This window comes from Hylobates moloch, unplaced genomic scaffold (assembly GCF_009828535.3).
Source record: "Hylobates moloch isolate HMO894 unplaced genomic scaffold, HMol_V3 SCAFFOLD_24, whole genome shotgun sequence".
Taxonomy (NCBI): Eukaryota; Metazoa; Chordata; class Mammalia; order Primates; family Hylobatidae; genus Hylobates; species Hylobates moloch.
The window spans coordinates 18,856,775-18,882,682 of NW_026652299.1; the positions used below are offsets into that span (position 1 = coordinate 18,856,775).

Here is a 25,908-nt window from a genome sequence, read left to right on the forward strand (position 1 = left end):
ATAAATATTCACTGTTTCTTTAAATCACATTTAGTTAAGAGGGTTTTTTTCCCTGTTTTTTTTTCTCTGTTGCCTTAAGTTGGTAGCAGGTTAATCCTCAATCTCTAATAAATGCAAATGGATTAAAGAAAATCATCAGTTCAAGATTATTTTAACTTCACCAGCATGATTGTTAATCTCTTTTTTGTCCCATGGGATATCTAGGATTACATCAATTAAATTGGTCTCTGTAACTGAACACAGTAACCATAAATGTGACTATTGTGCTTTCACCAGCACCCTTTAGGTATTTAATTTGCTTGGCGGTAATAGATTGTCAGAGCAGTAAACATGAGGCAAGTAATGTAAACGGCATAATGATGGTAATTATCTGAATGGATCGATTGCAGTGTTATTGCAACGTGATATTGTGGGTAGGAGCGAGATATAGACATCCCATATAAATTCCCATTTTCAGCTTTATTTCAGTACACGTTTTTTCCAAGACATTTAAAGTGAAAACAGTGTGTGGCATTTGCAGTTCTCTCCTTTATCTCTTCCTGTTATCCTTTGTACTGTTGGCTTACTAAAATCAGCAGACCCCACAAAAGGTAAATTTCTCCAAAGAAATCATGACTTTGTAGAATTGGAATTCTAGCATTTTCCTCCGTGATTCATGGTATCCAAATATTTGAACTGGAAATCACTTTGTAGATTGGCAAGTTGGATATCTTTGTTTATTAACTAAGAAATTGTAAACCCAGCCATGGTAAGTGACTTGCTAAAAGTTACTCAACATGACATTGCCTAGTAAGACTGCAACAGAATGGACCTGGATCCTGAGCCTGCTCTTCCTTTTGGGCTGGAGGAGGAACTGAAGGGTTCCATCTCAGCTGCGGAAATGGAAAAGCTTCCATGGGACTGGCCAAAAGCAATCCCTGAAGGAAACAGCAAAGTCGGTTTAGTTTGGTGAAGAATGAAGAGAAGCAAATCTGGGAATAACCAATAACGGTACTTACAAAGGGCAAAAGAAACTATCAGCCCGAGCACGGAAGGATTGTGCTGTGTGGCAGATGTCTGTCCATTATGAGACCTGAAAGAATGTGGCAGGATCCCCCCCGAGGGACTGGGGTGTTCGCAGGTTTGTTAAAACAGGGATTCAGCCCCAAAGCAGCAAGGTCAAAGCCAAGGATCAAAACTGTAACCTGAAGAAGAAACAGTGTTTGAGGAGTTCTGGAATTTGAACCGTGACTAAGTTTAAATGTTCTGACCTTGATCAAAATGGCAGGTCACTCTCAAACGGACTTTTCCCGGGAGTTTTCTTCAATTTTTGTGCCCTATTCTGGTTCAATCATTTCTCCTATGTTTCATTGTTGATTGAAGCAACAAACTAGCCTACATTTGAAACTTTTCAAGCACCTGCCAAAGAAAACATTCATATCACCGGGAAACACAAATAAAACCACATATAACCTATGTCTTCTGCGTTATCAATAACAGAGAACACTTGAATTTCAAATAACTGTAAGTAGAAAAATAAATACCAGATACTCATGTAACTCCTGCTGCCAGCGTGTGTGCCCAGGGAGATGGAAAGCAGAGGGCACGGAGGAAATGAGAAAGCCCAAGGCCAGCACTGCACACAGGTGGACATGTGGCATTTCCAGTGAGCTGTTGGGCAAGGCTGGAAAGTGATCAGACCCAGGTGGCTGTCTCAGAGAGGCAGCCTGCCGGGGAAGAAGGAGATAAAGGGGAAAGAGGAGGTGCAGTGTGGAGATGTGGTTGTGAAGGGGAAAAGGAAAAGAGGGAATTTCAAAGCAACTTCTTTTGCTACAGAAGCAAAAGAACGTAAGACCAACCAGCCATTATCCATTAAGGAGGCCAAACCAAGGGTGGGGGCAATGGTGGAAGAAGCATGTGTGAAAACGATATACCCTGGCAAAGTAAAAAGTATGCAACTAATAAAATAGGAAAAAAGGAGAGAGAGGAAGAAAGGTGATTGTTGGATGTGTAATAGGAGGGAGTCAGAGGACATGGTGGGTGTCGTGTGTGTGTGTGTGTGTGTGTGTGTGTGTGTGTGTGTGTGTGTGTGTGTGTGTGTGTGTGTGTGTGTGTGTGTGTGTGTGTGTGTGTGTGTGTTTGAGTCAGGGTCTGGTTTTGTCGCCCAGGCTGGAGTACAGTGGCGCAATCATAGCTCATACAGCCTTGACTTCCTGGGGCTCAAGCAATCCTCCCAACTTAGCTTCCTTAGTAGCTGGGACTCTATGCATGCACCACCACACCTGGCTAATTTTTATTTTATTTTATTTTTACTAGAGACGGAGATCTCACTATGTCACCCAGGCCGGTCTCGAACTCCTGGGCTCAAGGGATCCTCCCACCTTGTCCTTCCAAAGTGCTGAGATTACAGGTTTTAACCCCGTAATCACCACATCCGGCCAAAGGACATGATTTTAACAGTAACAAAGGAAGTCAAAAAAGGGATAATGACACTATTAAAGAATCTTTAAGAGGTAGACAGGAATGAGGCAGGAGAGGGAGGGAAACGGCACTCAATATATACCCTTTAATATAGTTTTAACTTTTGGATTCTTGTTAATGTTTTATGTGTTCTAAAAAACAAAATGTAATTAAGAAGAGAGGAAATTAAATTTGAATACTGTCAGAAACAAATCAACTGAACTGAATTTCAAATGAATAATATAACCACACTGAAAGGGAGGGAGGGGAAAAACCAACTTAGTAACTTTGGAACACAGTATTTTTGCTTTATACTTTTGTTCTAAAGAAAAACACAAATCTGAACTTTTCCTAGCACTGGTTTGAGTAGCATACCAATTTTGTACACATGGTAAGATTGAACAAAGGAGTTAAAATAATGCTGAGAGCCTGAGTGCTAACTGTACAAAAAGGAAGATACTAATATGAAAAGGAGAAGATACGAAAGAATCCTGTGGGGCTTGGGATGGGGTGGGGGTGTTGCGCCTGTACATGTAGGAGTGTGGAAAAATCCTTCCACTGAAAGGGACTAGAAGCAGTGACTCCTTAGTAGCAACAGATACAGGCAAACACCCAGATCTTAGTTCCCAATTATCATTCCCCAAGTAAGAGGAAATAGAATTCCTTAGAGATAATGCCTGATTTCAGGGATGAGGCAAGGAAAAAGCAAGATGGTCCTGGAACATCTCTTTTTGCTGCAAAAGGAAGTATTTAAGAAATGATGGGTACATGTCAAAAGGATACAGACACCAGCTTAAAGGGGCTCGCCTGCCCAAAGCTGGAGTGATTTGAACATCAAAATTATCAGAATCGATGTTTTCCTACTAATAAATAGGAAAATCACTTACAGAAGAATGTCAACTCATAAATGTAGATAGAAAAATGGAGTTAGAAGTCACCATATGCAACCAAGGTAATCAATGATTTGGTTAAAAATCATTGATGGTTGCTAAAATAGGTAGGTGAAAGTTTGATGAGCAATAGGATATTTTCATAGCCTCAAAGTATCTCCCCACAAATTACTTATTAATTGCAAAAGGAAAATCTAATTTCACAGTGGGGAGATTTGGTAGACCCTACCTTAACCAAGTGATGAAAGTTAACATGTCCAGCAGCAGGTCCCATGGATGTCACGTGGCTGCTATGATGCACTGAGAAGAGCCCAGCATCGCCTGTGCACTGTTTCCACCAAATATGTATGAGGGAGCTCCAGAGAAGCCAAATTAAGGGATGTTCAACAACATAACTGGCCTCTACTCAGAAAGGAAAAAAAAAAAAAAGTCAAGGAAGGAGAGGAAATAAGGGGGAAAAGAAGGAAGAAGAAAATAAAAAACATAAAAAGACAAACTATTCCAGGCCGGGTGCAGTGGCTCACGTCTGTAATCCCAGCACTTTGGGAGGCCGAGGCAGGCAGATCACCTGAGGTCTGGAGTTCAAGACCAGCCTGGCCAACATGGTGAAATCCCATCTCTACTAAAAATACAAAAATTAGCCAGGTGTGGTGGCAGTCACCTGTAATACCAGCTACTTGGGAGGCTGAGGCAGGAGAATCACTTGAGCCCGAGAGGTGGAGGTCACAGTGAGCCAAGATCGTGCCATTGCACTCTAGCCTGGGCAACAAGAGCAATACTCCATCTCAAAAAAATAAAATAAAATAAAAGACAAGATATTCCGGATTAGAGGGTACCTGATGAATGGCAATGACAGTCGAATGCAGTACATGATCACAGGTAGGATTATATACTGGAAGAAAATTGCTATCAATGACATTATTGGGACAATTGGTGAAACTGGAAAAACTGTAGATCACATTGTGGTACTGTATTTATATTTCCTATATTTCCTGAAATTAACAACTATACTGTGATTGTACAAGACAATGACTTTGTTATGAGGAAACACATATGGACGTATTTAGGAATAAAACGCGTTATGTCTACAAGGTACTTTCCAGGTGCAGAAAAGAAATGGAAAGGAATCGATATGGCAGATGTGGCAAAACGTTAATAATTTGTGAATCTTAGGAAAGGGTTTGTGGCATTCTTTATGCTATCCTTTTTGTTTTTTGATACATAATTTTTCTGTATTTATGGGACATGTGATATTTTGTTACAAGTATAGAATGTATAATGATTGTGTCAGAGTATTTGAGGCATCCATCAGCTTGAGTATTTATCATTTCTTTTTTCTCTCTTTTTTTTTCTGAGATGGAGTCTCACTCACTCTATCTTCCAGGCTGGAGTGCAGTAGCATAATCTCCACTCACTGCATCCTCCACCTCCCAGATTCAAGTGATTCTCTCACCTCAGCCTCCCGAGTAGCTGGGATTACAGGTGTGCACCACCAGGCCCGGTTAATTTTTATATTTTTAGTAGAGATGGGGTTTCACCCTGTTGGCCAGGCTGGTCTCGAACTCCTGACCTCTAGTGATGCACCTGCCTCTGCCTCCCAAAGTGCTGGGATTACAGAAGTGAGCCACCAAGCCCAGCCTATCATTTCTATATGTTAGTAACAGTTCGTGTTCTCTCTTCTAGCTACTTTGAAATATTCAATACGTTGTCGTTAGCTATAGTCACCCTACTCTGCTGTCAAAAAATAGAACTTACACCTTTTATTTAACTATATATTTTACCTAACTGTGTATCTGTACCCATTGACCAACGTCTCTTCATCCCATCTCCCACCTACCCCAAATTCCAGCCTCTAGTATCTATCATTTTATTCTCTACCATTAGGACATCCACATTTTTAGCTCCTATACATGAGTGAGAACATGCAATATTTGTCTTTGTGTGCATAGATTATTTCACTTAACATGACTTCTAGTTCTGTCCATGTTGCTGCAAATGATATTATTTCATTCTTTTTTATAGAAAAATAGTATTTCATTGTGTATACATACCATAATCCATTCATCCATTAAGTTTGAAATTATTTCCAAATAAAAAGTTTAGAAAACCAGATGGGAAAAAACTATGAAGTTAAAATGTTGATCTGTGTACCACCTAGAAATCATACCATAATTTTGAAAATACTGATTTAGATCACTATACCCCTACTTCCAAATGTCAAGGAGGATTTTAGAGAAAGGGCAGGTAGAGCCAAGATTGCTTGGGGGCTTAGAGCGGGTGGTCATTGTCACAGCCCTGGGAAGGGTTGACTGGCACAGTTGAAGATTCAGACAGGAACCTGCAGTGGAACCAGGTCACCTGAGGTGGAGGGCAGCTTCATACCATCATTTCATGCTCCTTCTAAAACCTAATAAGCTTCCAGTGATTACTTTTCTTTCCCCTTACTATTCCACATGTCAACCTAGTAACCATATTCAACCACCTACCCACATGGCTCTAAGGAGCGAGAAAGCAGTAATATCACAAGAGTGTGGGGAAGGGGATGCTTAAGTATAGTTCAAGTCTTACATTTCTCATTATCTTATGTTCATAAGTCATTGACTAACAATGAAAACATATTTAGTTTGCATTTGGAATTATGCTTTCATGACTTTATGTGAAATTCTTTTCTGTGGCCTAAACAAGTCTGTGGTGGGCCTTAATGAAGTGGATTAAGGCATTTCTCCCATTTACATTTTCATAGAATGAAATAAACATTGTAATCTTTTTATGGAACACTCTCACATCAAGCCATGATTTGATTTTCTACCTGTTCAGAATATCAAGTTTTGCATTTCTTTAAGTTCTCATGTATTTTAGTGAGCAAGTTGGTAAGACGGAAGTTATCCCTGCGATATTTATAATAGTACTTAGAGTGAACTTGTCAAAGCTACTTCTAAAAGATTGTTTTGGATCCCGAGGAGATATGTTTAGTAACTGTATGGAATAAGTTGTCAGATAACACAACATTTCATTGATTTATTTGTGTTATTTTTGTGTCTTACTGCAGGCAGAGAATTCAGCGTTGGCTTTAGAGAATGAAAATCAAAGGGAACAATATGAGCGATGTCTTGATGAGGTAAGGGGGATGGAGAGGCTCCTGATCCAAGGCTGGACTAGTCAGGATTCCCTTAATCTGATCTCAAAACGTGTGTGTGCTACCAGTCTCCACAAAACATCAGCATTTTCTCCACCAAAGAAATGTAGTAAACATGTAGCCACTGAAAAGAAAGTGGCAGTGTGTGTGTGTGTATGCGTGTGTGTGTCTGCCCCCCTCCCTCCCTAATTCCTTATCCAGGCATCTCTATATTCCTTTTGGTTATTGTTTCATATTCTTGGGCCACAGTTCACTGTATGATAAATTCTTCCTGTCCATTAAGTGTGATCCCTTCCAATGAATGAGAAGAACCATGTCAGGGCATGCTGCATCTCCAATTGGATACCATTTCTGAAAAAGCAAATCCTTGACAGAGTGGGTGGGGATGATGTTCACAGCTGGCAGCCAGAGGGAAAAAAAATCAGTAGATTCAGAACAAGCAAAGAAGAGAAAGAGAAGTGAGGAAGAAAATTGGAGCAGAATGGAAGAAGACGGGGCTATACGCATGAGTAAACTGGATAAATATTACGTGATGATAATGAAGAGATGATGGCAAAGATAGTGGGCATTTGAGAGTTTCTGGGAGGTGAGGGGAAAACAGACATGCGCTCAGAGCCCTCATCCTCCCCCGCTGTCGCCTCACACCATCAGGGCTCACACCAATCACCGATGCTTCCTGTCTCTCCCTGCCACGATTGGCTATTAGCTCCCTGACAAGTTCTTACCTAGGACCTGTCAGTGATTGGAGTTGTTATTTAAATGAGATCACTTCTTTAGTCATCTGTCCAGCACCTTAAAACCTTATTGTGTTCTGAGTGATTCAGTTTGAGATTTGTTACAATGTACCTGATGCAGATTTTGGGAAGAAAAGAAAAACTGCATTTCGTCTGATTCCAGTACCTTTCCAGTGGGAACTGCCAATATATCGTCAGTCTTTTTCTCTCTACTATCCATGAGGGAAATCTCTTCTAACAAACTCCTCTTGATATTTCTTACCCTCTCCATTCCCCTCTCCTCCGGTGCACTGTCCCAGAGGTCGATGGGGTGATCTATAAGGAACGCATGCTCAGCTCCCAGCAGTAACGCCATATATAACTCTTGTTCCCTTCAAACTGGAAGCAGTCTCTCTCCTCTGAGGTCCAGTAGTCCTTGGAGTCTCCCTGTACCAGTGGTTTTAAAAATGTGATCCCTGGACCAGCAGCGTCAGCCTCCCCTGGGGCCTCATTAGGAATGCAGATTCTCAGGACCCACAACAGACCTACAGAATCAGAGACTCTTGGGGTGGGGCTCAGCGACCTATGTGTCAACAAGCTCTCCAGATGATGCTGGCGCACTTGATAGTTTGAGACACTGTCATCATCATACCACTTTGTATTGGTTACTTATATGTGGTTGAAGAACTCTCAAGATGTCCCCAGAAAATTATTTGTTTAATATTAGATATGTTAATTATTTAATATTCCCAAACACATACAATGGTTACTCAAGCCAAATGGTATTTGCAAGTCTCTGCCCTGTCAGGACCTTAAAAGACCAGAATAATCTTGACAATATCCAAAGTTAAATGCTAAAGTTAGTTGACTCTGACATGGCTCAGAGTCTAGTGAGGCCAGTTCAGCAGCCCTCACTGCTCCCCAGCTCATGGTCCAATCAAAGTTTGGGGCAAGAAAGACCAAATAGATCCAAGGATATTTAAAGGAACATATAGTGCCTTTGGGTCATATGCATTGATTAGCAAAGTTTCACTTTAACATCCTGCACAGAAATTTCTGCTGAGATTTTATCTGTATTTAGAAGTCAGATTTATGTGACTCACACCACAGAAACTTTGTCCCAGTTCTCCCATAGGTCAACCCTCCCCGTCAATCAAAACACTCACATTTCTTTATGGAAACTCATAGTCTGTATTTTGTGTGTTTCCCATGCCTGCATTCCATACGTTTCATCAGCATGTGTGGGACACAAATGTAAGTTATCCACAAAATCATTTTATATAAAGTTTCCACTGAAGGCAGACTTTTTAGAGGGAGTGTTCCTCTGTTCTTAGTTGCAAAAATTAACTGTTGCCAAAGAGGTGATTCGCGACAAAGAACTGCCTCTAAGCAATACACATGTTTTGTATTCATGAATACTGACCCCTGATTACACATGCAGGTTGTTTTATAATTAATTACATGGAGGTAGATAATCCATTTTCACACATTGTAAGAGAACACTCTCAATGGGGTAGTTGAATGTAGTAATAATGCCAACTGGAAATTCTTTTCAAGGTTTTTTATACTAATTAAACAAACTAACAAGGTAAGGCCTCATGTAAGTTTTTTCCTTGCTAGTGGGTGTCATCAAACATACACAGGTGGATAAATATAAATTTAAAATGTTTTTCAGACAGGGACAGTGGCTTATATCTATAATCCTACCACCTTGGGAGGCTGAGGCAGGAGGATTACTTGAGCCCAGAAGTTTAAGACCAGTCTGGGCAACAGAGGGAGACTCTGTCTCTACAAAATAAAAAAAATAAAATCGTAAAACCTAGGCGAATGTAGTAGCGCGTACCTGTAGACACAGCTACTTGGGAGGCTGAGGTAGTAGGATCGCTTGGGCCCAGGAGGTCGAGGCTGCAGTGAGCCGTAATCCTGCCACTGCATTCCAGCCTGGGTGACAGAGTGAAACCCCACTGCAAATAAATAAATAAAATGTTCTTCAATCCTTTTTGCACTGATGGTTATTTTCTGGGAAATGAGGAACATATTGAAGATTTGGGGGAAACACTTGAGAATCTGTGTTCCAATAGAAGAGCACTTTTATTCAGAAGGTAACAGACTCACATTCCTAGATACACACACACACACATATACCCTGGCTTGCTAGGCGTGCACATTCACAAGTGCACACACCTACAAATGCATGTGCACACACCTGTATACAAACAGGCGTGCAGGCATACACTTCATCCTCACTGCTACTGCTCCCTATCTTATCTCCCTGCCTTGCAGTACAAAGGAAAAAACAAGGATTAATCTTAGAGTTTGGAGGTTTGCATGTTAGAATCAAGCTTCTTAGTCTAGCTATTTGACAGACACTTACTGGCGAGCAATGACTTGCTATTTATTCACAGTATTGCCTTGGCCACAGTTTCTTTCATACCTACTATTCCCATGTAAAGAAGTAAAATAAGTAAAATAACATCCAAAACCACTGCATTGCACTTCAATGGATTCAGCTGTATCCTGCAAAACTTTACTGGATGTCAGCCTCACCCAGGCCCTGAGAGCTCACCGCACTCCCAGCCTGGCAGAAGTGCAAGGGATGGACAGTCAGAGTAGGGAGGTGAGAGAAAGTCACAGAGCAAATGAGCTGCACTGAGGACTTTGGAAACACAGAATGCAGTCACCAGAGGGCAGGAGGAGCAGCGGGTAGGCGAGCAGAGGAGGGGGCAGAATTGGAAAGGGTATCTTCAGCAGAAGGAGCTGCAGCAGGTGAGGTCTCAGATCCAGAAGAGCAAGTGCTTCTCCTCCGTACCTGCTTGGTGGACTTACCTGGGGACCTTTAAAAATACTGCTGGCTGTGTCACACCTCAGAGATTCCCATCTGACTCTGCTCTCGGGTGGAGCCTGGGCTTTCTGTTTTTTTAAAGCACCACAGGAATTATAATATTCACCTGGGGTTAAGAACCACCACAATTAGATTATCTGAACGCTGTGCTGTAGAGAGCATTTTCAGAAATTTTCAGTAGAAGGATGAAAGCTCCCTCCACCAAGTTTAGATACAGTAATAGAAGAGCACAGACCCACGTGGAAGTTTTAAATTACTTCTGATTCCACAACAATGTCTGAGATAATATAAAGCTACAAGCAATAAAATAAAATAAAATAAAATAAAATAAAATAAAATAAAATAAAATAAAATAAAATAAATAAAATAAACCATATCCCAGTGTTTCTCAAGGTGTGTTCCTGGGAGCCCTTTGCATCAGAAAGATGTGTGGTGGTTGCTAAAATTGCATATCCTTAGACCTCATTCAGACCTTCCCAATCAGTATGCAGGGACAGGAAATTGGCAATTTTCACAAACATTCCAGGAGGAGCTTCTGCACGAAAAGTTGGAGAAACTGCTTCTTCCTCTCCAATCAGAGCTGGGCCCTTACAGGCAGTGACGACGGTGGAGTTGAGTTATTTTCCAACCTCTACACTTCAGAGCACAAGGACATTGAAAACTAGACCTTTGGATGTAGTTCAGAAATAGACAAAAACAGAATTTTAAGTAAGGGTAGAAGTAGGTTGCTGAGATTATTTCTCACCTGTCTCTCTGATCCACGTGCTACATGCCTAGCCTGGCTTGTAGAATCATTCCCAGGATACTCTCAGGCATATCCCACAGCTGGGCCCTATGTCATCTTTAAAGTCAAGGTTTTGGCTGGGCATGGTGGCTCACGCCTGTAATCCCAGCACTTTGGGAGGCCAAGGCGGGTGGATCGCAAGGTCAGGAGTGCGAGACCAGCCTAGCCAACATAGTGAAACCTTGTCTCTACTAAAAATACAGAAAATTAGCCAGTCATGGTGGCGGGAGCCTGTAGGCCTAGCTACTTGGGAGGCTGAAGCAGGAGAATCACTTGAACTCGGGAGGTGGATGTTACAGTGAGCTGAGATTGCGCCACTGCACTCCAGCCTGGGTGACAGAGCAAGACTCCATCTAAAAAAAAAAAAAAAAAAAAAAAAAAATCAAGGTCTTGATAGAAATGGAAGACGATCCTGCTTGTCACTTTCATATGTTCAAAATACTCATTTCTTGGAAATTACAAATGATCTACTCCTTGTTTGCCCCAGATTCTATTGCCCTGGAGGCAGTCCCTGCATTTGTTTCCTCATTATTTCTACAGGACCCAGCAGATTCCCGGCCCACACTAGGTGCCTTATGCATATTTGTTGAATGACTAAATGAATGAATGGAGAGTATCAGCAGGAAATTAATTTCCAAATTAGTGTTTCCCCAAATCCCACATACATATTTAGACTAATTTCTTCAGTTATCTCTTCAGAGATGAGCACTCATTAATTAAGCACTAACCCAAATGATAATCCAAAGATTAATCAGCTGAAAAAAATAGTAGACCCACTTTAAATACTCTGATTTGAATTAGAAGAGAACTTTATGGGCTTTGGATTAGGAAGACTAAGGTTCACTGTTCACCCTTTTCCAATGTTGTACAGGGCTGTGTATTTCCTTCAAGTTTCTTTCTTGTTTGTATGTTACAGGATTGCTTTACAAAGTGAATGAATAGTACCGATGCTTAGTGACTTACATTTATGCATGTGTATTATGTGGACACACACACAAACATACACACACATATACACACCCCTCATGCCTTTACAAATAAAATCCCTTATTCTTAAAACTTTTTTTCGGCGGGGTGCGGTGGCTCACGACTGTAATCCGAGCACTTTGGGAGGCCGAGGCGGGCGGATCGCGAGGTCAGGAGATCGAGACCATCCTAGCTAATATGGTGAAACCTCGTCTCCACTAAAAATGCAAAAAAATAAATAAATAAGCTGGGCGTGGTGGCAGGCACCTGTAGTCCCAGCTACGCGGGAGGCTGAGGCAGGAGAATCGCGTGAACCCGGGAGGCGGAGCTTGCAGTGAGCCGAGATCGCACCACTGCACTCCAGCCTGGGTGACAAAGCGAGACTCTGTCTCAAAAAAAAAAAAAAAAATTTTTTTCTTAACTGCTTACTTGAACACGCATTATATTTTCCAAAGTTCAACTGGCTTGATTCACATTTAGGGGTGACTGCTTTATATCAAGTCCTGTCCTAGGTGGTTTCACTGATTATGTCTATCATCTCATGCCTTTTTCACAACTTTAGAGGTAGGCAGCTCCCCTATTTTATGGCTGAGAAAAGTCAGGTTTCTCTCCCATCCCCTGCACATGTCAGTGTATGAAGTTAACACAGGCACTGTTTTAACCCAAGTCCGTATTCTCCATGCTTTCTCCTAGCTGCCTCAGTACAATCAACCAAGCTCAGAAGCATAGAACACCTCTCCAAAGCATATTTTCAAAAACACGTACTTTTTCTGATGAGATTTTTCAGTTACTTTGTTGACATGACAGTGGCTTTTCATGGTGAAATAGCTCATGAAGGTATAAAAGCAAGCCCACTAGCCAGGAGAGGACTGTCAAAGCACAGAGCATGGAGATCCTCACTCCACACACCCATAAACCTGAAGCTTCTCCACCGTCCACCCCAGCCCTTGGCTGAGAATCGGCCCCCTCTCTGAATAAACTGCTTAGTGTGGCTTCTTGTTCAGCTTCAAGGACTGTTTTACAATAAAATAATAGACAAATCCACAGCCCCAGCTTTTCTTCCCTCTGCTCGCCCACTTCCAGGAGAGTGCATGGAGGAATCACAAGCCCTGGAAGTTTTTCAGGGAAGAAGAGCAAAGTTTTGTGTGAGTAGAAGATCAGCCATGTGTTAGAGGAGCTAGATTGTCTGAGATAATTCTTACTGAGAAGGAAACATGAGATGTACTCAGGCGCTCTCCTTGGCATTCCTGTCTCACCTGCAGCCCTGCTCCATCTCCTAGGAGCAAAGGGGAGCAGCCTCCCTCCACCGACAGCCTAAGGGAGGCTGTACTACAAGCTCCTGGTTTAAGGACTGCCGGCTTTGCTTTTCCAGTGTGATTCAAGTCCCTTGCAGCCTAGCCCAGCTGCTGCCCTTTCTCTGGAGAGGAAAGCTGGCAGATGACATTGGAAGTGATTTGTTCTCACTAGCTGGTCCTATGGGTGTGTGATTATTTGCAACCCAAATGCTTAGGGCATAATGCTAGGTTGAGGGCAGGGACGCATTCCAGGCATTATCTTTTGAGCCTAGCAAAGGTTGCAGGCACAAACTCCAAGCAGCTGTCCTATTTATGCATCAGGGAAGTTAGCTGTTAAAAGCGTTAACAAAACCTTGGACAGTGTCGTTATAGACAGTATGGAGGAAAGCATGTTTATAATCTGCCTGATCTTTTTCAAAGAAGCAGTGAGTCCTTCTGGGTAATATAACCTCATGTCAGTAGGTAAAGAAATAAGGCATTCGTATATCTTTGTTCAGTTTTCAAGAGGAGCAAACAATTTTCCAAAGTATATGCCAGAAGGAACTGTGTTAGATATAGAGTCTCTAAGCCTATAGGGCAACTGCTTGGATTGTGAGATATAACATATTTCCTCCTGTGGGCTGTTAGAGTTAGGATATTAGTCCGTGTCTCCTGATAAATCATGGATAGAGCTACTTTATGTGACCACTGTTACTAGAATGGTTTCAGTGAGAGACCAGTTGGGAGAAAGAAAAGAAAATATTGATATTGGGCAGTTTTATGAGAATGTAAATCAAATCCAAAGTTTGAGATCCAAAAGCAGTAAATTATTTATGGCATGAATTAACTTTGGTAGCTTGTTCCTGATTCAACCTGCACGAATAGTTCAATTTTACTGTTTTGTTTTGTTTTGTTTATTTGCCAACAATAAAATAGATGATACGTAGTTTGACTTTGAATTCTCAGTTACTTATGAATTGGAATGAATGCTGGAAAACTGACTTTCACTATTATGCTATTGGTCAATTTGTGTGGGTTGGATAACATTTATCACTGTTGTGATCACATATAAATAAAGTGATAAAGGACCATATGGCCTCAGTTAATGAAAGTGTAGTTTATTTTGGTCTGTGGTAGTTCTGTAACTTGTGCTTCACTCAGAAACAATACCTAAGAAAACATTTTCTTTAAAATCATAGTTTCAATAAAGAGCCTTTCTTTTTTACTTAATGTCTGCAATGTAACTTTGAAAAGACTTCTGATGGGAAGAAAAATCCTTCTTGTGCATATAATTTAACTAATCAATTACAGATAATCTTTAGTCTTTTACTGCTTGTGGTGTGATTGCCTTCTAACCAAAAGTTGATGGCAGCCTGTGTTTTAATTTTCTCTGAGACTTACTGGTAGCCAGCTGTCCTGAAGGATGTACTATTTGTCAATATTGAGTCAAAAAACAATTAAGCTCCATGGAAACATTCTTACTATAATCTGTTCCACTATACTAGAGAAAGAAGCACAAATAGTTGAGCATCACCAAAAATAAATGTTACCAAGAGAAAAATAACACTAAAGTGTCCCTCAGTCTCCATTTGAATGTAAGAATTACCATGATGATTAGATGTTTGTCACACCGTGTTATAATTGTGTTTTTGCCAACTCACTGCCAGGTATGAGTCTTTGAAGTCAAGGACCATGGCCCAATCATCTAGCTTTGCAAGTAGATACTCAGAAAATTTATATTGGATAAGTGAAGGAAGAAATGAATGAACCAGAGTACCTTCTATCTGGGATATTTAAGTATTCTGATTTAGTCTTTCATGCTGTCAATTTCAGTTATCACATTAAATGTTTACAGTTTATGTATTAGCTGAAAAATACCACCTACTTCACCTGTCCACCTTAATTTTATCAACAGTAGCCATGTGGCTACATAGCTTCAAGGTAATAGTGAAGTTTAGTAGGTGATTCTATGCAAAGTATTTTGAAATATGCAGATGAAAAAGAAATCTTAGCACAAATACATACAGTAATAATGAATGGTTACCTAGAGAAAATGCCAGATACCTGAAACACCAGGAACATGTTACTGGTTTTACATGTGGTCCTTAGCTGGATTTGTGTTGTATGCCCACTTCTAAACTAATCACTGGAATTGCCAAGATTGGCTTAGATTAATCAAGATTCACTGCCTTGGGCTGAGGAGGGATTTCGGTTCTTCTGCTGTCCCAAGCTGCCTGACACTTGAAGAAAATGAGGTCCCTGAAAATATTACTAAGAATTATATTTGGTTGTTTACTGGAAGAAACTCAAAATAAAAGTGACTACCTTATTTCCCTCACATAGATATTCACTAGACAGTACAGCTCCATAACATCATCAGGAACAAGCTTGTCCTTTTCTCTGTCCAAATATCCTTAATACGTGACTGTTGTTGTCAGGGTAGCTGCTGAAGCTCCAGCCATTACTGTACTTCCATTCCTAGTTAGGAAGACGATGAAGGGTGAGCCCCCTTCCTCTTTGAGACTTCCTGTAAGCCCAAGAGAATAGTCTGCTTATGTCTTATTGACCAGAGTTTTGTCACATGGTGACATCTCGCTACAAGAGTGGCTGGAAAATGCAGTTGAATGTGCCCAGCCCCAAAAGATTGGGTTTGTTACTCAGGAAGAAGGAAAAAAATGGATGTTGCAGTAAACAACTACCAGATTATGTTACAGGTAGCAACAACAACAGGGTGACATAAGCAAAAACATTGAAGATGAAAGCAGGACACACAGGAAACAATGAGTTGTCCCTATTCTTGACCATTCAACCTATCTCTATCGCAAGTAATACTAAGCAGTGAAATAAACAGCAAAGAATAGGAAGGAGAGGCAAAGGACATTATAAATCAGCTAAGTGTAGAAACTGTAAACTGTGTACAGATAATTAGGACTGTGTTTTGCACTATATCATTTTTTAGCCTTCTTGGAGTATATGAAAGGATATCATTTTTCCAAATATGGAAATGTGAAAGTCAAGGTATGAATGATCTTTTAAGTGTAACCATCTTAATTAGCAACAAGGTCACCTTTGGAGAAAGCAAAATATCACCTAGAAGGATAGGCTTATTATGAAAATAATCAGATCTCTGGATGTAGAGGAAAGAGGCAAATGAGGAGCTAATTAGCTACAATAAGCTGTGAGAAACTTATTGGTAAATTAGAGTCGGTGCATATAAAGTCTCATTATTATAAATGACAACTTTTTCTTTATTTTTTAAAGGTAGCCAACCAAGTTGTTCAAGCTCTGCTTACTCAAAAGGTAGGTCACTTTCTGGCTTTGTTCTTTTTCAGGGCACTTTTGTGACTATATTGGAGCTCACGTTGTTAGGCTAGGAAATTGTGATTGATAGATGCAATACTTTTGTATTTATTCATTTAATGAAAATCGTGTGTGTTTTAGATAGCATATGAAGTAACATCAGTGACCGATAGAATTTGTATAAAAAAATCCAAACTCTTGGTAAAATAATAGAAAGCCTTTTGAAGATGATTTTCATGTACCCAGATGAGTAGCAAACCCATCATTTTTATTTAGTAAATACAAACTTTCAATAAGTTGGTGAATTCTCCCAATTCCTATAAAATGAGTATCTTCTTTTGGACAGCATTAACAAAAGTCTAAATTCAGCAAGAGTTACAGAAGTCATTTAATTTCCCTGAGCCCTAGTTCCTCTTCTGTAGTGTGGGAATAACAATTCCCGCTTCCGGGGATTGCTGTGGTGACCCTACAAAAGGAAGCATGTAGAACAGTTACTGAAATAGTTTGTGGTACATATAAAATAATGGTAACCACTGTGCCCAAAATTTCCATATCTATGCGTTTGCTGCCTTGCCATTCTGCCTGCAGACAACCTCAGATCACATTATCTGGGCACAGACAGTAAATGCAGGTCAGTTTTGCCCAAATTTGGTGTTTCAGTGAATTTTATGGAATGTTTACCATCTCCGGCCGTGATGTTTCTGAGAAGCTAAATTTTAGTTCCCTCAGATTTTGTTTACTTTGATTTCTATCTGTGAAATAGAGACTTCTCCAAAAGAAACTTTTAGATCCTGCAGCATATTCAGGATGATGTGACAAATGGCAGCAAAATAATGTAGCCATTTTGATTTTTTTCATTGAAAATAATTTTATTAGGGGTTGACTGCTTCTCATGGAGATACTTAAATATTCTTTAAAATTTATATGATACAGGCATTGTGATACTTTTGCTAGACTTTCTTGCCTACTATTTCTGTCAAAATGTCACGGTTCCTTCTACAAATAATTTTAACTGCTTCCAGTTTTACACTAGCATGCATAAATAAAGAGATTTGGGTACACTTACGTAGAGTTAGAATTAGGTTCCATTGTGAGCAACAGAGATCCATAATGAGGTGGCTTACATAAGCTAAAATGTTAGTTCTTTCTCACGTATAAAGCGACAGGTAGGCAGAACTGGAATGGTAGCTCTGCTCCATAAATTCCATGGGGTCCCTAGCTTCCATCTCTGTATTTTATGGAATGTGGCCCCATTTTCAAGGTCACTTCATGGTCCAAAAGGACTATGCTAGCTCCAGTCATCATATCCACACATTCCAGCCATCAGGAAGGGAAAAAAAGCTGAGGAATATGAAGAGGATAAAGGGCGTACAGCAGCTGTCTTTTAAAGGACACTTCCAAAAGCTTTCATACATTACTACATATGTCTCCTTGAACAGACCTTACTCACACAGCCACACCTAACAAAACTGGCAAAGAAGTCTTTGTTCTGGGTGTGTGCCCAGCTGAAATTACTTTGGAAGAAGGTGAGAAATAGATATTGGAGGACAAATTGTAATAGCTGCTTCAACATTTTTGAATGCATTTTCTTTTTCTAAGGCTTTAATTTCTCCTGTTTGAAACTGTGTGCTGACTTAGTTACAAACCTAAGGAATGAGGGGAGTGCTATTGCAGCTCTGTGTACAACTGTTGAAAGACTTCCCATGCCTGCTTTTGTTAATGGTGCCTCAGGAAAGAGACAAGGAAGCCGTCTGGTATGATAAAAAGGAAAATGGGACCCTTCAGGTCAGCTACAAAAAAAAAAAAATAGCTACACAAATCCAAATAATAACTAGTAAACAGATAAATCTACCTTGGTACAGTTAAGCAGTGAGACACAGAAAGACGTGCTACTGTGAGATAGCATACCTCAGGGACACTATGAGGCAGAAAGAGATGCTGGGGCCTTTTGGAGATTCCAAAAGAATTATGTTCTACAGAAATGTGGGCCTCCAGTTTTTATGGGCACTGTAAAATTGCTGCGAAAAGACTAAAATTTCTTTTTAATTAAGAGCACAATATAAAATATACAATGCACTCCAAATGCAGATGGGAAAACTAATTCCAAAAAGGAATGTAGGTAGCAAAGACGAAACAGAAAAAAATCTTAAGTGATTTATCTAAGTCACCAGAAGATCCTTGAGGTGAAATAATAGGCATTACTGTGCAGTTTTAGAATATGTCATTAGTTATGACACAAAGGCAAATCTGCTGTGGCTTCAGCTCTTCACTGGGCATCCAGAAATACATTTTTCATAGCATCTCATGAAGTGGCCCAGACAAGCATCCTGAAGTAACAGAGTCTACTGATACTGGTAGAAAAAAAAAAAAACATTTATTTCCATGAACTTATCAGTTTCTGTTCAGTGTACCTAGTCAAGTAATACAGTTTATCTCAAAAACCTGTGGATTCCCTTAGGAGAATGGACTGTACCCCTTTAAAACAATAATACAAAAGTGATCATATTAAACCCAACTTTTCTTCCTTTGATGCCTCCAAATCATGGGTCCAAGTCTACAAGTGCAAATGAAATCGATAATTCAGGTTTAACTCATATTGTTATCTGAAATATATTTTATCTTCATCAAGTCAATTACACTTGCAGAAAATGTAACTTGCCTAGGTTCTTCAGTGTTTTGGGTTTGTTTTTTGTTTGTTTGTTTTGTTTTTGCCACTAAATAAAACACAGAAGAAAGGCATTTTCTCTGCAATTATTTTCATTCATATGAACAGTCTCAGCCTTATCTGCATGTTCTTTGGAGGAAACATATATTTCGATGGTGTGTTTTCTTCACCGACATGGAATAAAGCTGGGTATGGTAGAATCAGCCATTCAGGCAGAAACAGAAAACAATTTTATAGCTTGTAGCTGAGAAAACTCCAAATTCCTATTTCCCTTGTAAAGGGGCAATTGAACCATCCGTGTCCACTTCTCTAGCAGTGGTCTGTGTGGTATTAGGTGGCTGTTTATATTTAGCAGGCATTTACAAGCCTTCAGACCCCACGTGCAGCACTTTAAATGCGCAAAGTCGTTTTGTTCTCAAGGCAGCCCCATGAAGTAGGACTAAAAAAAATTTGCTCATAGTTTCAACTGCCGGGCAGTGGCAGAGCCCCTGCTTTAATTATGGCTGTTGCACTGTAAACCCCACGCTCTGACCCACTGCCTCATTCTTCCTCCACAATCCCATTCAGTCACTTGTTTTTCTCCACCGTAGTTCAGTAGGACAGAGAGAGATGCCATGAAAATCAACAGATGGGTTGAAATCCAACAGTTAGTTATGATCACAGGGAATAAAATAAAAGGCAGGGTAGCCACAGGACTTCTTAAAACTTCTGGAAGTATTGCTGATCTTCTGTAGCAGGAAGAGCATTTAGAGTTTGATATCTGTGGAGTAAAACTGACTCTGTATATTTGGGGTCAAGCTTTCTCAAAATCAATCTTATTTTTAACTCCAAATTCCCCAAATTCTAGGAGCCTTGGTGAGTATTTAATCCTGACATTGTCAACTAGCTTTGGTAATGGGCTCAACTGACTGTAGTTATATGGACTGTTTAGCCATTGCCCTTATTAAAAGTGGTTTAATCTGAAGGCTTTTAGGGTGGAGACTTGCAGTATGTATTTTGCCACAGGACTCACTACTTCCTGTGCAGTATCCCAGTTCAGTCAGACTTTTATGTCACCTGTCTTGCCTTTTAGGTATTCGATGTTGAAGCCGTGGGTCAGTCTGAGATGTGACCAGCCTTTTCCAGAACTGGCTTTTCATGTTACAAAAGTCTTAGCATTTGGGGGCAGAGATAGGGATGTATCAGTGAAAGCCACCAAGAAGGGGTGTGACAAAAGAGGCTGGTGGTTTTGGTGGCCATTAGGCTTCAGGGAGGGAACAAAGCGTCACTCAAAAAGACATCCCATGAAGCTAGTGAGAGATACAGTCTTTTGAACAAAAGCCCAGTTTTGTGCAGTGCCTCGGTTTACAGATGAGAAAACTGAGACCTAATCAGAAGCAATCACTTCAAGGTCCTGTGAACAATGAGGACTACAGCCCAGGCCCTTTAAGCCCCAATTCCATGTATTCCCATGATAGACACTGCCTCTGAAATAGGTATACCACTATCATGTCATTTTTACATGATAAAATCAGATTTAAATAGTTTTCAATGACACTTCAGTGATCATGTTAGTGTATGTCCTGCTTCTAAGCAATCAGCATTCTAAAAAATGTACTTCAGCCTAGAGCTGATAACAATTTTACTCTTCAGTATGTAAAGTAACTCTACTCCCATAGGTACTGCATAGCAGTGAGCCCAGAATCATCTTCAGCCCAAGCACAGGGGGAATTTATCAGGATTACAGTGTGTGGATCCTTCAGGGAAATTATGGTTTGGGATCATTAAGATGCACAGGAGCCCATTAGACCAGTGTATCACATTGCTCAGCTGTAATCTCTTAAGTCTCTGTTTCCAATTGATAGTAACATGCATAGTGCAAGGAAAACAGGTCTGCATGTTTTCTTGAACCCAAACACCACTGTACTTTTTTTTTTCATGATATGAAATGTAGTCAAATCTTTGGCATTATTCCTCCATGATAAATATTTATGTTATATCCCCTTTTTCTTATCTGAAGACCCAACCTTATATTTTCAGTGAGGTTCTTTCTTTTCTTGAGAACTGATATATGCCAGGAAGTCATAGACGAAAAAGAAGATTATGAGAGAGGATGCATGGTACAGCCTCTCCCTTGAGCCATGATCCCAGACTACGGCACCTACCCAGAGGAGAGTTCTTTTGTTTCTAAAGCCTTCCTTGGGGAGGTGTTCTGGGTCTTGCCTCTGAACTGGCAGGGTCAGAGTAGCTGCTCTTGCATCCAGCCTAAATGTATCATGCAATCATTTATTCCTTCATGTCAAGGTGTTCCTGTTGGGAGCACAGAGGAAGCTAAGACAGCCAGTTGCCCCCTCCACCCAGGTACTACAGTAGTGGTTAGCGAAACAGTTGTTTATATATATCCATTCTGGTTGTGTTTATGAGTGTGTACATGGGCACACGAGTGTTTTTGTCTACAGTTTCTTGGGAAGGCAACTCTCTGGCATCAGTTACTGGTTATCCACAGCTTGTCTGAAGAAAATAAGAATATTAAAAACAATGCAAGCGATTCTTTTCTATCTACAGATTTTCAGAGCAGCTCATTTCTGTTTGTCGATGGCCATCAGATCAGTGTCACATCCCTAAAGCCTCTGTCTTCCCCGCTGCTGGGTGCTGAGCTGGATGTGCCAATAGTGATGAACAGAGAGTTCTCAGGGTCGATAAATTGTGTTCCCACTAATGAACTTTTACCATACCTTAAGTAATAGTAATGGCCTTTGAAATTTGGGCACTTGTATAAAGACTCTCTATAAAGTATATTGATTTTTTTCTTTCATTCTTTCTTTTTACTTTTTTTTTTTTTTAACCCATCTGAAGAACTCTTTCAAGGCATTCTCAGTTTTGATGCTAAAAATTGTGGTTGCTGTTGCTTTCAGGTTCCCTTTTACTTGCATATCCACACTGTATGCTTCCATTTCCATATCTCTACATTGCAAATGAGGATGATTGTGTTTTCCCATCCAATAGGTACTATTAATATTGATCTGCCTCACAGTCAAGTTTTATTAATTACTTAATTAGCAGTACTAAAAACAATTAGTATTTGGGAGCAGAGAATGTTATATACATGCTAAGAACAAAAGTCAGCATGAGACACAGATAGAGGTTGAATTCTAAATAAAGAAAGCAAGTTTTGCCAGGCATGGTGGTTCATGCCTGTAATCCCAGCACTTTGGGAGGACAAGGTGGGTGGATCAAGAGATCAGGAGTTCGAGACCAGCTTGGCCAATATGGTGAAACCCTGTCTCTACTAAAAATACAAAAATTAGCCAGGCGTGGTGGCACACGCCTGTAGTCCCAGCTACTCAGGAGACTGAGGCAGAAGAATCGCCTGAACCTGGGAGACGGAGGTTTCAGTGGGCCAAGATCGTGCCACTGCACTCCAGCCTGGACAACAAGAGTGAAACTCTGTCTTAAAATAAAGTAAAATAAAATAAAATAAAATAATAAAATAAAATAAAAATAAAGCAAGTTTCACCTTTTTTTTTTTTTGAGACTTTGTTGCCCAGGCTGGAGAGCAGTGGCATGATCTCGGCTCACTGTAATCTTTGCCTCCCGGGTTCAAGTGATTCTTGTGTGTCAGCCTCCCGAGTAGCTGGGACTACAGGTGTGCACACTTGGCTAATTTTTGTATTTTTAGTAAAGATGGGGTTTTGTCATGTTGGCCAGGCTGAAGTTTCACCTTTTAATTTGAGCAGTGAGTGGGTCCCCACAATGGCCTCTGCCAAATGGCGTGTGTGCTCACAAGTACGAAACGTGCACTCCTGATCCTGCCCTGCTGGATCTTGCACTCTTGCACGTCATTCTGAACATGACATTTCTTTTCTCTGCTCTCCGTTTGTGGGCACTGATCAGTTGAAAACACCCTATATATACGCTTTACCCATTTAACTAAAAACAGCAAGGAGAGTTGAAACTGTAGTGGGCTACACCTTGGCCTGTTTCTTTACCCCCTTTAATAGAATTAATAGTACTGGATAAGATGATGCATGCTCATCAAGCCTCAGAGAAGGCTTTAATAGCAAGATCTAACTTTGCCATTAGATTGATACAAGGTTATGGCAGGCCCAGGTACCTCTGTGACTCTTATTTAGGCCCTAGGCATCAGAACTGTGGCCTGGGCTCTCCCTTGCTTGCAGAGCCTTAAGCCTAAGAGGTAGCTGCCCCACATCAGAATACATAAATCTTTGAAGTAGAAGTGTTGAGAAATTTAAACACTCCTTATCACACCAATCGCTAGAGAATAGAATTTGCCATCATTATCCCCTTTAGCACAACAATTGTGAGCACTTATTAAGCTCCTACTATATGTGGCATTGTGCTAAGTGATGGAATGAAAACAATGTAAGAGCAGTGTGTTCGTGTGGTTATTTCAGTATCTTTTTGAGCTTGTCTGGTGTCATGTAATTGACAAGTCTAGAGCACAAACGATAAAATGAATACAGAACATGCTAACCGTCACAAAGGAGGCATTGAGGGCTGATGGGAGTTCAGAAAATGGAGCAGGTATTGAGGGATGCCAGGGAAAAGGTCACAGAGGTGATAAAGTTTGAACTGTACTTCAAAGAGCCAAATATGGGCTGAAAGAAGAAGGTGGATAAGATGGAAAAGTGGTAGTGGAAGGAAAAGAGAAGAAGGTAGAAGGAATGCATAGAGCTTTAGAGAACAACACGCCAGACCTTTGTTCTCTGCTTGGTGAGAACAGAAGACTTTTTTTTTTTTTATTAACATCAGGAAGTAGTGAAAGATAGTTTGAAATGTAGAAAAGGGTCAGCTTTTGAAGAACCTTGAATTTGGGTTTTATTCTACTGCGTCTGCCTTGAATTCCATCAAAAAGGGCATAGATATTTAAGTACCACAAGTTCCTTTATTGCAGTCAGTTTGGAAGGCAGTTCTTATACATCAGCTTCCTCCATGAGCTGGGGAAAAGGTCTTTGTGGTGTTTGAACTATTCAAAAGAGCTGCTCCAAACAGATGCCAGAATGGGCTAAGTGTGCTTCTTACCCAGCACTGAGACCAGAAAGCCCCAGAAGGTATGGAAATCCACGAGTTCAGAGGATGGGCAAGTGGCAAGTGGCCTTTTAAAAGCCATCTCTTCCGAGCAATTTCTCTCCCGCTAAATGCATCACTGACTCTGTTAGCCCCAGCGCCGAGAATTTCAACTTGTTTTCACAAATGGCAATGAAAAACTCCATCAGAAATGATAGTTTCTTTAGCTCATCAAATCTCTATTCACTGCAGAAACATTGTTGTTCTCCTTGTGCTTTGTGCTCTATGATTGCCTTTATAAAGACAGTGAAAAGGCAAAATATATAGGTGGAAACTTAAATTGACTTCATATCGCTAAGATTTACTGTCTTCAAAAATAGCATGCTAGATTAATGCATTTCTGATTTCAAGGTGCTTTTTTAAAAAAAATTGGTCGTCTTTGCACATAATAATTCTATCAGACAATGGTCTGTGGAAGAAAACGTTGTATGTGATTTACTTCTGGGGGCTTTGAAGAATAAAAATACTGTTTTTTGCTAATGGTCTGAGATATATAAAATATGGTTATAATATGCAAAGACATCTTTCAGTTATGGACTTTTTCCTCCTTCGATGTGTTTGTTGTAGGATCTAAGAGAGGAATGTGTGAAGTTGAAAACAAGAGTGTTTGATCTGGAACAGCAGAATCGAACACTAAGCATCCTATTCCAGCAGCGAGTCAGACCCACTTCTGATCTGCTCCTCCAGGTATGTGTTTATCTGGAAAACAATCTTTGCTACTGAAATGCTATTGACAAGAAGTTACTTAAGTTCGGAAGTCAGCAACATCTTCATGAGCAAGGCATATTGCATCAGAATCCCAGTTCTTTCCTCTCTCAAGATATGTCATTAAATTTGAAGGTGTCTTAAGTTCTTGACTTTTTAAAGCTACATGCAGGTAAGGAAATGCACTAACAAATAACAAACAGGCAAAAGGGACAATCAGAAGATGTCCTATGGTAAACTAAATGGAACCATGGAAAGGAGTTAGGAAATAATTGATTGCTTTGGGGACCAGCATTAGTAATCTTGCATACTGTGATAATCAAGGAAGAATTTTATGTAATGCCAAAGCACATTTTTTTTTATTTCAAACTCTTTATGATCAAAAATACATGTGGGGTTCGTTTTTCTTCCATATCTCTCTCTATGCAGAGTTCCTTCTTATAACAGAACGCCTCCCGTTTCTATCTCAGTATTTTTACAGGTTGTGTTTTTCTAAGTGCTCTCACTGAACTATTTTTTTTACTTGCCTTCATAACATGGAAAGCTGTGGAAAGTCAAGCCATCTGAGTCGATTTGAAGCTGTTCCTGACAAAGCACTAGAGAATATGTCCCACTGCAGGGAAACATATGAATGGGGAGAGGGGTCTGCAGGGCTGACCTTTGCTGTTTCCGATCTTTGTGATCCTATTAATGTGTATATTTGCTTAAACAAGCTCCCATGAGCTTTGCCCCAAGCCCTTCTGAGGCTAAGCTGTCAAAGACTGCATCGAGGTTTCACAGGGGCAGTGTGCAACATACAAAGGGCAGCCCACCACTGCGTGATCTAATTGGCTGAGAGGAAGGTCCTTCTCCAGCCTCTGGTCATCTGGACAATACTGTCCAACACTATAACCACTAGCCATGTAGGGCTATTTAAATTTTAATTTTAAAAATTTAAATTAGAATTAAGTTTCTATGACCAACTAGCCACATTTCCAGCCATCAAAAGCCACATGTGGCCAGGGACTACCTTAGTAGACAGCACATGTGGACAACATTACCATCATTATGGAAAGCTCTGCTGGATGGTATTTTTCCAGATGATCCAGACTGTGTTGCTAATTTACCCTCTGAATTTTGGCATAAAA

At 40.4% G+C, this 25,908-nt stretch overlaps 1 protein-coding gene across 6 annotated transcripts in view; it reads left to right on the plus strand.

The window, feature by feature from the left end:
• NCKAP5 (NCK associated protein 5) overlaps positions 1–25,908 on the plus strand; it is a 998,748-nt gene that overhangs the window by 787,739 nt on the left and 185,101 nt on the right. For all 6 annotated transcript variants that reach the window (XM_058434310.1, XM_058434311.1, XM_058434312.1 and 3 more), the window contains 3 exons: positions 6,379–6,447; positions 16,306–16,344; positions 24,644–24,763. In XM_058434310.1, the coding sequence (XP_058290293.1) occupies positions 6,379–6,447; positions 16,306–16,344; positions 24,644–24,763 (228 nt within the window). The remainder of the gene's footprint in view (positions 1–6,378; positions 6,448–16,305; positions 16,345–24,643; positions 24,764–25,908) is intronic.